Source organism: Danio aesculapii, chromosome 23 (assembly GCF_903798145.1).
Source record: "Danio aesculapii chromosome 23, fDanAes4.1, whole genome shotgun sequence".
NCBI classification, from domain to species: Eukaryota; Metazoa; Chordata; class Actinopteri; order Cypriniformes; family Danionidae; genus Danio; species Danio aesculapii.
In genome coordinates this window covers 28,995,275-29,007,273 of record NC_079457.1, presented here as the reverse complement: position 1 = coordinate 29,007,273, position 11,999 = coordinate 28,995,275, and the positions used below count along the sequence as shown (strand labels likewise).

The 11,999-nt window shown below is 35.3% G+C and overlaps 1 protein-coding gene across 1 annotated transcript; it reads right to left on the bottom strand.

Annotated features, from left to right (window-relative positions):
* Positions 1–225: 225 nt before the first annotated feature.
* On the bottom strand, positions 226–11,018 carry haus8 (HAUS augmin like complex subunit 8). The gene is made up of 10 exons (XM_056449985.1): positions 10,872–11,018; positions 10,273–10,334; positions 10,122–10,174; positions 9,865–9,985; positions 9,655–9,762; positions 8,794–8,885; positions 6,169–6,327; positions 4,224–4,365; positions 702–843; positions 226–624 (listed from the first exon to the last, which is right to left on the bottom strand). Exons 1-10 carry the CDS (start codon positions 10,934–10,936, stop codon positions 495–497), a joined length of 1,074 nt encoding a protein of 357 aa, XP_056305960.1. The 5' UTR covers positions 10,937–11,018; the 3' UTR covers positions 226–494.
* Between the last annotated feature and the right edge of the window lie 981 nt (positions 11,019–11,999).

Here is an 11,999-nt window from a genome sequence, read left to right as displayed (position 1 = left end):
TCTGAAATGGCTGTACACCATCAATTCCCATCCAACCTGATAGAGCTTGAGAGGTACTGCAGAGAAGAAGGGGCAAAAAAATTCCCAAAGACAGGTGTGCCAAGCTTGTGGCATCATATTCAAAAAAACTTGAGGCTGTAATTGCTGAGCAAAGTCTGTGAATACTTATGTACATGTGATTTTTCAGGTTTTTTATTTTAGAAAATCTTTTTTAACATTGTCATTATGGGGTATTGTGTGTAGAATTTTGAGGAAATAAATGAATTTAATCCATTTTGGAATAAGGCTGTAACATAAAAAATGTGGAAAAAGTGAAGCGCTATGAATACTTTCCGGATGCACAGTACACAGACAACAATAAACAATTTTCAACACTTTCAAAAAACACAACAGAAATTCCTCGAATCACTCTGCAATCCATTCATTATTATTTACAAAACAATGATATATTTTAATTATTAGTTGGACAACACATTCAATATTCATACAGTATTTCATGAGGTGGCGGGACAGAAGAGTGTGTGTGCTGTGCTCTCTCCAATCTGCTCTTCCTCCAGTGACTGCTGAACTAAAACCGTCTCCCGACTTACTAATGAAGAAACCTCCAGAAGATCTGAAAATGTCCTGAAAATGACCACATGATGGGTTACAATTCAAAATAGACTCGCACAGTGAATATATGAAAAGTGAGGTGCTTTTACCTGGTCAACTGCTGGCTGATGTCAATTGCTGTGTTTTTAATATCTCTGAGACACGCTGTTGAAGCCTCACAATCAGTGGGAATGTCTTTAGTATACTGCCTTAAGACATTTTCACTTTCATTCAGACATTTGACTGCTTCATCTGTGTTAAGACAAATCATTATCAGTAATTGCAAATGATTAAAAGTTCAATAATCACCAATTGAAAACTGAGTGAAGGTTAATTAGTGATCTTGAGCTCAACTAGTGGCTTCTGTAATATTACATGGGGTATATGCACAGCTAGTGTTTTTCAGTCAATGATAAACTTCCAGTGAAAGCTTAATGTGACTATATTCAATTTCATAATGTTCCTTTTTACAGCATCGATGTTGTAATGTAATTACAATACATTCAGTTAAACAGACTTAAGCATTCATTTAGTTGTTTAAGCATAAAACGAGATGAAAGACCGTGGAAACGCAAGCACTGTCAGGATCAGCAGACACAGAAACTCCATTGAAAATACTGCGGTAAAATAAACTGTCATATTTTAAAGCTATGGCAGGGGGAAATGTAATTTAATGCAGTGCTTCTTGTCCAGTCTGAGACATGCTTTATATCGTATATCAATCAGGAAGTGAAAATCTCTGGTTTTAAAAGAAATCAGACATTAAACATGGCAGTTTTATAATGGAAAGACAGTTTACCGGAAGCGCTGAGGCTGGTTGGCTGAAATTAAAAGTCTGTGTGCATACATACACCATTTATATTGGTCAAATATCCAACTTTGTGCCTGCATTAAAACAAAATGTATAACACATTTATTTCAAGTATCTAATGTTTCAAAAGTTTTGCAACTAATAGTAATTACATAAGTAATTACAAATTTCTTGCTAAAATATACTAAATCTCCTAGTTTAAAAGTTAGTGGTAAAGAATAAAGGCTTTAAATAACAATTAATTAGTAGATCAGGGATGCACGAATACCCAAAGGATATTTTAGTGAGTGTCTTTGGTAAATCATGAGGAAAAAATGGATTACAGTTATTTTTAGCTCAGAAAATAATAGCTAAACAGGACACCTTCTAGTGTATGGAAGAATTCAGCTCTATTATACTTTTCTTTTAATGATTGAAAGCAATCTTTGAGCAAAATAAAGTTGAGGCAAAATTAACATCTTAACAAAATATAATTCTTTTACAAATATTTCACAAGTGAGGTTTAATGGAGAGAAAAGTAAAACTTTATTAAACATAATAGTTTCTATAATTAATTTCTCATTTTGTCTTTGCCATGATGACGATACATAATATTTAATTATTTAGCAAGATACTAGTATTCAGAATAAAGTGCCATTTATAAGGCTGAACTAGGCTGATTAGGTTAACTAGGCAAGTTAGGTTATTTTGGTCAGTCATTGGACAACAGTGGTTTGTTATGCAGACAATCAAAAAAAGGTTAAGGGGGCTATTAATATTGACTTTAAACATTTAAAGGTGCCGTTTGCAAGTTTGACACCCAGTGGTTGAACTAGGTATTGCATTCCAGGATCAAAACACATTTTCACTTGGCTCCTACTCTGACGAGTCCATGCAAGTTTTTTTTAAGGAGTCCACCCAAGTGCAGGTTGCCAGATTGACATAAGTGTGTTGAGCCTAATGGCTGATTTGAACCGTTTTCTTACTAAAAGCAACAGCACGCAGTAGAAAGAATATTTTCCATACTAATATGAGTTTTTGTTTTAACCAACACCTCAAATTGATATATTAGAAATGGCTTCTATTTCTTGCAGCTGAACAACAGAAAACTGACAATGATCACCTCAGGTACGCCTTGTGTGCTTTATTCTGTGTTAAATGCTAATAATGTGAGTTTGAATGCCATTTTACATGACATTTATTGATCTTGAAAATAAAAGAAACCACTTTAAATTCTACTTTAGAACTGTGACTCAGTGCAAACCAAATGAACAAATCTCATCACAAAGCGTGTTGTTAGGACATAGGGGTTACAATGTAACCTGCTCACCTAATGTTTACCTTTGTAATATTTATATTATTTTCTAATTAATAAACTCATGTGGAACTCTGAATCTGCATCTCAATTTAGAGTCTACTACTGTCCACCGGAGGTCGCATTTCGGTCACAGACGCACACTTTAAGAGCCTTCCAGACTAAATAAATGAAATACACTGTTTTCCATGAAGGTAACCCAGGGTGTTGAAATATAATTGCAAAAGTGGTAGTAGCCGGGTTAATGGCTCGTTTCCACTGACTGGTACGGTACGGTACAGTACAGTTCGGTTTGGTACGGGCCACCTTTATCAGGCTTGCGTTTCCACTAACAAGGGTACCCTTTTGGTGGGCGTGGTGTATGACAGAAAGTTTCAGTTGACGTCATTCTCGCTCGAGAAAATGTCTACAATAAAGCTGTACTGGTCGCTCACATATCATATGAGAAGCACTTCTCACAAAACAGATGCTTTACACACATAAATACTTGTGTAGAAATGTTTATTACTAACTTTTCTATGAATATGAGTTGATTATAACTGCAGATCAATGACAGTGCGAAACAGCCTACTGTAACGTCTGTAATTATATTAAATAAATAAATAAATGAACATATATAAACACATACAGCCCCTTACAGTCTCCGACATGTTACCAACTACAGAAGAACTACATATAGCAGACATTTCATCCGTATTTAGGTTTAAAACAACACAAAATATAGCCTACAGTCAGTGAAAACCTCTCATCTGTGTATGTAATCTTCAGCAGCACATGTAGCCTCTGTTAGAGAGTAATTCCGCCATTCCCAGTTCATATTAGTCCAAAAGACTATGAGGCACAGGGTAGATTCTGCTCTACTCCATGACTTTGTGGCTGTTTAACAAGACGACGACAAGGTTTGTTTGAGCCCAGATCAACCATGGCTCGTTATTATATGCATTTATAATTCCGCTATAATCTCTCGCTGTGTATTTCAAACATGGCAGGTTTTTTGTTTTCATTCTGGCTTGTTGCGTAAGCGAATGACGTATCTCTGTAAACCAATAGCATTCAGCTGCGCGTCTAGCTCCGTCTTTTGGTACCCTTTCTCGTGGTTGGTACCCTTTCGAAAGGGTGCCGAAAAAGCGGTACGGTACGGTACGCTTTTGACAGTGGAAACGGCCATAAAAGCGTACCAAACCGAACCATACCGTACCACTCAGTGGAAACGGGCAATAAAGAACAAAAACAAAAACAGACAGAGCAGCACGTAATGGACATTTTCAAAGCAGAATATCTGACTTTAGCATTGTTTTTCAGATAAACAATAACGTTCACTTAGTATGTTTCTTAAATATCTGCAAACATATGGCGTTTTTAGGCTTTAGAAGAGTCAAAAACTTACAGCACCTTTTAAACTTCTGATATTAAACATTTGTCAAATATTTAATATAACCATAACATAAAATGATAACATCAGTACTGCACTGATTTACACCATGAAGAGGTATCTACATTAGAGTTTTTTTTTAAAGAGAGCCTCACCTAAAAACTGCCCTGCATCCTCTCCAATGTGCACATCTTTCACAGGAAGCTTGTGTCTGGTGGCATCGATGGCTGTGGCGAATGACTTGTACTCCTCTGCAAATGTGTTTGCCTCAGCAGCAACAGGAGTTAAAGCCTCAATCTGCATAAATAGAGGAGGATTCGAGATGAGATGGGTTAACATGAAGATATTAAAGAAATAGTACACCCAAAAATGACTATTACCCAATAATTAACTCAACCTCAACATTCTTAGTGTATATGACTTTCGTCTGTCAGATGAACAGTCTGAGTAGTTTTACATTTTATTCTGGTTCTTCCATGCTGTATAATGGTGTTGGGTAGAGGCCCTTTTCCGAAGCTTTCAAAAGTACATAAATCTGTCATAAAACTGACCAATTCGCCACAAGGGGGTAAGTGTAAGTTCTCGAAAACTTCTTGGCTGACCTCAGACTCGATATATGACGCATGATGATGTAAATTAGAGATAATGGCATGGAAGCTTCATATCACGATTGTAGTGACCAAAATGATCACAGATATCAATATTATCATGGCTTTGTTCAAATTACTTGAAAATGTTCAAAACTAAATGTAGCATACGCACCAGTTTTCGTTTCTGAGAATGAACAAACAGATCAGTTGGCACCTTTAGGTAATTTTGTAACAAAAATACGCACACATTTTTTTGGTAACAATTAGTTACCCTCATTCAGTTATTCTTGTTAGTCTACTCTCACCGGAGATTACTCTATGAATGTGTCTTACATGAGGTAACAGGTCAAGCAAGAAGTTGTAGAGAATGTATATTGATCCATTTCATAAGACATGCTTTAACCCCCTGGCATGTATGAATTAGTTTTACAATGAATGCAAGTGCTTTTGGGAGTGTCACTAACCACAGGGTATATACAGGAATCGGAGAGTGAAATTTGATATTTTTTAAAACTCTTTGCATAAATTAAGACGTCATTGCCACTTTAGGATTCAGTGGTAACATTGGCGACAATTTAACTTAATACATTTACTAAATACTGATTGTAAGAAACTAATGCTAAACTAAAACAAACATTCATATACCAAGTGTGACAGGGCTGGGATGAGAATCTCCTCTAAGCACGAGGCCATGGTGCTCCACCGGAAAAAGGTGGTTTGCCATCTCCAGGTTGGAGGAAAGTCCTTACCCCAGGTGGACGAGTTCAAGTTTCTCGGGGTTTTGTTTACGAGTGAGGGAAGGATGGAACGTGAGATTGACAGGCGGATTGGTGCAGCGGCAACAGTAATGCGGTTGATGTTCCGGGCCGATGTGGCAAAAAAGGAGCTGAGCCGAAAGGCAAAGCTCTCGATTTACCGGTCAATTTACGTTCCTACTCTCACTTATGGTCATGACCGAAAGAACAAGATCTTGGATACAAGTGGCCGAAATGAGTTTCCTTCGCAGGGTGCACCCTAATGGATAGGGTGAGGAGCTCTGACACCCGGGAGGATTGACACGCTGGAGGGACTATGTCTCTTGGTTGGCCTGGGAACGCCTCGGGATCCCCCCGGGAGTGCTGGAGGAAGAGTCCGGGGAGAGGAAAGTCTGGGGTTCCCTCCTAAGACTGCTGCCCCCGCGACCCGGCCCCAGAAAAGTGGTAGAAAATGAATGAATGAATGAATGAATGAATAAAAATGCTAATCCAGCAGGTGGCGCCTACAACAACAGGAATAACTGTGTTGCCTTAGCATACTAATACAAAATGTAATACCTTGTGAAAAAGCATTTAAGACTTTTTAATACTTTTTAAGGGCCTTAAATTTCTCTAAATTGATTTATCAACTTTTAATACTTTTTAAGACCCCGCTGACACCCTGTACCACCAACAACATTATAGAAGAGCCAGGATACAATTATATTCTTGGGTGAACTATTCCTTTAAGAACGTGTTAAATATGTGAAAATGACCTGTAAGTCCAGTAAACTGTTGAGCTCTTTCTGCTTTTGCAGCAGCAGATACTGACGCTTCTTGGGGTTTACTTCTGTGCGTCGCTGCTGCTCTTTCTGCATCACGGTCAGAATATTCCTCTCTGCCTCCTCTCTCAGTTTCCGGTTACTATGGTCCATCTAGACAGGGAACAAAAAACATGAACAACTGACAGCTTTAAATATGAATTTTCAGCACAAAACATAGTACTAGGACAGGAAGACAAAACACAAACAAACTTTCCTAAAGTTCTTAACATCTTAAATCTTATGTGCTGTTGAGGATGTTTTCATCCACTCTGGGGTGATTTTGAATCTTAATTTGGCAAACTTTCTCTGTGTTTCAGCAAACTGAATAATTTTTAGTGACAAATCTTATTTTAGCACACATTTTGGGAAAATTCTTTGACTTTTTTTTCAATAATTCAACAATACACTCTTGGTAAATTTATTAACCTTTCGTTATGTTCTTGGGAACGTTATGCGTTCTTGATTAGTAATGGTTTTCTTCTTGGGAAGAAGTAAATTTACAAACTTTTATTGTTGATGATTAGTTGCACATGCAAAAAAAGCATAGTTTTTGAATAAATATTATATGGTTATATGTAGTGTGTGTGTGAGTGTGAGAGAGAGAGAGATCTTTGTGCAAAATAAGCAGCTCAGCTCTCAGACAATAGTAAGTGTATTTATGCAAGCACACTATAATTTGCTGATTTACTCCATAGATCTGCATATAAAAGTCAGAAACGGATGTGCACAGGCCTATCTGAAGGTTTAATGCTGCCAAATGATGATCAACAGTAAAAATGAAAAGTTTGACCTCTTTTTAACAGGGAAAAACACCAACAATCAAGAACGCATGATTATATGGTGTCATGGCTTTGCAATGAAAAATGTGGTTATAATGGAAGTAAATGGGACAAAAACAGCCACGAACATAACGAAGGTGTAGTCAATTTGAACAGTACACAAGGGTTAGTTGAGGAGAAAGAACTACAACGCCACAAGGCAATGCAATTGACACAATCTAATTAAATAAGATGAACAATTATTTCAGAAAACTTTAGAGTATTGTTAAAATGTTGGGAAACCTGATAACATAACTTGAGGTGAGAATTTGACAGCAAAATTATGAGGAGCTTTTTACCAACTGTGACTTTTTTATTGGTGGACATTTCTGCACAGCATTATACTGTATATAATGTGGTTTAAAAATAACGTTTAATTAATTTTACCAGATGGGATCAAAAAAGCATACAACTGACTAACATCTTTATAGGGTTCATAATTTATTGTTAACTAGAATTTTTACTTTCAGATCCATTTGTGAGTACATTAATAAAACAATAGCTCACTAAAAAATTGAGGGAGCCCTTCAAACGTATTTTCTACTAATTGTGTCTGCAAAGTTTCAAACAAGAACATTTTGTGTACACAAGTGCACTTATTTTAGGAGACAATGACAGTAGGTCAATGTAAAATATCCCATATTCATTCAATCATTAATTCATTCATTTTCTTTTTGGCTTAGAGCCTTTATTAATCTGGGGTCGCCACAGCGGAATGACCCGCCAACTTATCCATCATTTGTTTAACGCAGCGGATGCCCTTCCAGCCGCAACCCATCTCTGGGGGACACCCATACACACTCATTCACACACATACATACACTACGGACAATTTAGCCTTCCCAATTCACCTGTACTGCATGTCTTTGGACTGTGGGGGAAACCGGAGCACCCGGAGGAATCCCACGCGAACGCAGGGAAAACATGCAAACTCCACATAGAAACGCCAACTGACCCAGCCGAGGCTTGAACCAGCGACCTTCTTGCTGTGAGGCGACAGCACTACCTACTGCGCCGCCAATATCCCATGTTATAAAACCTTAAATAAATAATTAAATAATTTTAACAACAAAACTCTTCGCATTTTCAATAACTATGCGGAGTAACTTAACATCCTACATTATGTATTCACCAAATCTGGAACATGATCCTAGTATTGGACTTTTAAGAGCAGAGGACAGTTCTTGCATTAGAAACACAAGCAACTCTATTTTGTATGTGTACTGCAAAAAAAAAGTCATTTTACAAATGTGGAAATCTGATGCTGTCCCCACCTTTGAAATGTGACCTAGAGAACTTGGAAATATGTTACGCTTAAAAGAACGGAGATTCACACTAAGTGACAAATTGTCCAATTTTAACAAGATTTGTGAACCATTCGTATTATTTTTGCAGATAGACTGAACTGATAGATTTTTGTATGTTAATTAATTAATTTATTTTACTTCATTATTTTATAAATATCTTATAATTATTTTATGTCTCTCTTGGTTTCATTGTCCATGTGCACCTTGCTTCAATTTTTTATTTTAGTCACAGCCAGTACAAAATTATGATTGTAAATGTCATTCCTATATTTTATATCCTATATTTTGATCAATTTTAGACTGGCGGGGTGTGAGGTAGAGTACTTCCAAGAGAACTTTAATATATGATCCATTTCTTTTTTGTAAGGATTTAGGCAGTACTGTGTGCATGCACAAGGTTTTTTCAATGAAAACAAAAATAAAGAGTTAAAAAAAATAAATAAAAATCATACATTAGCAGTGATGAAAGCCAACAAAAAAGTCTCCATCCCAATGTCCCGATCTTCATTCTTGGGATCCGCTGTGCTCGGTGGTGGAACTTTATCTGCAAAACACTGACTTATTATGCAAGCTGTTCTGATGGTGAAAACATGTCACTCTTAAGGCCACCGGCCACTTATTTGGGTACATCTTACCCCAAGTTACCCATAACTTGGGCCATCACCATACTGGTAGATCTGTCTCTGTGGGATAACAGCATAATTACAATAAGTGAGATCAGAGATGATGACTTGTCACAGATAATCTGTTGCGGGGGGTTAAAGTCCCTGGCATCTGGCTGAGATCAAGACTAAATCAATCTACTCCCCAGAGGGGGTAGAAATCAGGGGCCGTGCGATTTACTTTCAGAAGAAAGTTGAAATTGGGGGCACAAAATTAGAGCTGTAAAGCTTAACTTTTTTCGATTTTAGGTGAAAAATCTAATCTGTTGGAGACGTCTAATAGATTAATAGATACCGAAAATGTCCAGAGGAGGGAGATGATCACCAGAACGGGGAAGCCCCAGAGTAAAATGAAAAAATATGATACACCGATGTTTTGGAACATGGTAAAACTGTCCCTACGCTGTTTTCATATTATTGGTTTTTATTTTATTCATACTTTCTCTTTTATTCCTGTTTATGTAAAGCACTTTGAATTGCCACTGTGTATGAAATGTGCTATATAAATAAACTTGCCTTGCCTTATGTAATTGTCTGATTAATTATTGGCATTAACACGCGGTTGAAAAGGTGTAACTAATAAAAAGTAGCCATTGGGCATATATTAAATATTAATTTTATATCATAATACAGACTAGACAAGTACCACACCTTTAATGACAGACACATCAAAATCTGGACGTATGCAGTGGCCATCCAAAACAGTGGACTGAAAGACACTTCCTCCCAAATTGGAGGACTCCAGGAGACTGGAAACCACTGAGAGAAAACGAGATAGAAAAAACATATTGTTACACATCCTACAGATGCAGAAATGTAATATATAATGTCCAAAATCTAAAAAGTACACCAAACACTCACAGGTAGAGTCAATGCCCATTGTACGTCTGGATGGTACGCTGTCTTTTGGCTTTCGTGTGTTGTTTACTCTGGGAGAAGAAGGTTTGGGTGGCTTCAGTGTTGACTGCTGCTGTAAAACACTCTGCAGCACATATGATATTATATTAAGCATCATTATGAAAACCCTAAAAAAGAAATCCAGCAACACAGATATCAAGAGACATCATTACTGAGGAGAAATAATAAACACAAAATTATTTTATAGTCTTGACATTTACCTTGACAGGAGCCTTTGTTTCAGTTTGCATGTACCTGGATTTTACAACTGTAGCTGATGCAAAACAAAAAGAAACAAGTTTAAATAATCAGATATGTTGATATAACACTGAAGAGTTATGATTGAATAAATGTTCAAGTTCAAGCTCTTACTTTTGGTTTTCCTCCTTGCACCGCTGTTATTTCCGTTGCTGGCTTCATGTTCAGTGAATAAGCTGAAAAATAGAGGCTGAGGTCATTTATCCATGGTTTATTATAGTACAAGTGTACTAACCATGTTTTATGGCACATTGATTATCATTTGAATAACCATATTTGTTTTACTACAAAAACCATGGTTAAACGATGGTTAGTGTACAATGTGTTTACCATGGTTGACTTAAATGGTTGACCATGCATGTTTGATTTATTTACAGTAAAATCATGAATAATTTCAATAAGGGACAACAACAAAAAAAACTATATGTAATTTCTTGTAGTCATTATAAATAATACAGAAATACTATAGTAATAATATACATAAGCTGTACAATTTTACCACATAACATATATTACTTTCATTTTTTTAGCTTTGAAATATTTCGATTAATTTTTAAGTATTTAATTTTTCAATACCAACACTGGTATAAGTGTTTCACACTTAATAATAATCCACAATATAAGATAACACAAATAAATGAACAAGATATTTTACATACATTAAACAGTACACATAACGGACTAATGTTATACATTAAAGTATGAAAGCTTACTTTTTTGAGTCACTAGACGCCGCTTTCTCAACTTTACGTATATTTAAGGGCTTTTTGGATGCCATTACGTTACACAAATCAAAATCGCTATGAAGATTATTGTTGTGAAGTTTTAACCCGCGTTTTGTCGATTTTCTTCTTCTGTGGTTGAAGCGATCACATATAAGCTGCGTTCAGCGCCACCTGCCAAACTGGAGAGTAACTGCAAGAAATAAAATAAACTCCCACTGTCACAATTTTCCTAAATATTTCAAAATGCAATGCAATTAAATTGAATTGTTAATCGTAATTAATCGAGGAAGACGAAACCTGAAAAATAATAAATAAATCCATAAATACACAAATATATAAATAAATGAGTAAAACAACTCCATAAATTCCTGCATTAACAAAACAATAAATAAATAAACATGCAAATAAATAAATAAATAATTGTATATATAAAATCCACAAATACCTGCATAAATAAATAATTAATGGTGCAGGCAGATAAATATTTAAATAAATTACAGAATGTTAAAGGAATAAGAAAATGCTAAATTGAAAGTTGATTCCCCCCTCCCCCCCTTCAAATGTTTATTAATTTTTTAATCCCGCTTTTTCTCAGTTGAGGATCTTTATGTTTATTTATTTGTATTCATTTATTTATTGTTTTATTTATGCAGGGATTTATGGATTTATTTACTCATTTATTTATTTATTTGCATATTTATTTATTTATTGTTTTATTTATGCAGGGATTTATGGATTTGTTTACTCATTTATTTGCGTATTTATTTATTTATTGTTTTATTTACGCAGGGATTTATAGATTTATTTATTTATTTATTTACTTATTTATTGTTTTATTGTTTTATTTATGCAGGGATTTATGGATTTGTTTACTCATTTATTTGCGTATTTATTTATTTATTGTTTTATTTACGCAGGGATTTATAGATTTATTTATTTATTTATTGTTTTATTGTTTTATTTATGCAGGGATTTATGGATTTGTTTAGTCATTTTTTATTTATTTGGGTCTTTATGTATTTATTTATTTATTGTTTTATTTTTGCAGGGATTTATGGATTTATTTACTCATTTATTTATTTATTTGTTTTTTTATTATTATTTTATTTATGCAGG

Excerpts from the sequence above, each read along its gene's own strand:
- haus8 (XM_056449985.1), bottom strand. The coding sequence starts at position 10,936 with ATGGCATCCAAAAAGCCCTTAAATATACGTAAAGTTGAGAAAGCGGCG. Across the intron at positions 4,366-6,168 it reads ACAGTTTACTGGACTTACAG|ATTGAGGCTTTAACTCCTGT; the intron begins GTCATTTTCACA and ends CTATTTATGCAG. Across the intron at positions 625-701 it reads ATCAGCCAGCAGTTGACCAG|GACATTTTCAGATCTTCTGG; the intron begins GTAAAAGCACCT and ends GGTCATTTTCAG.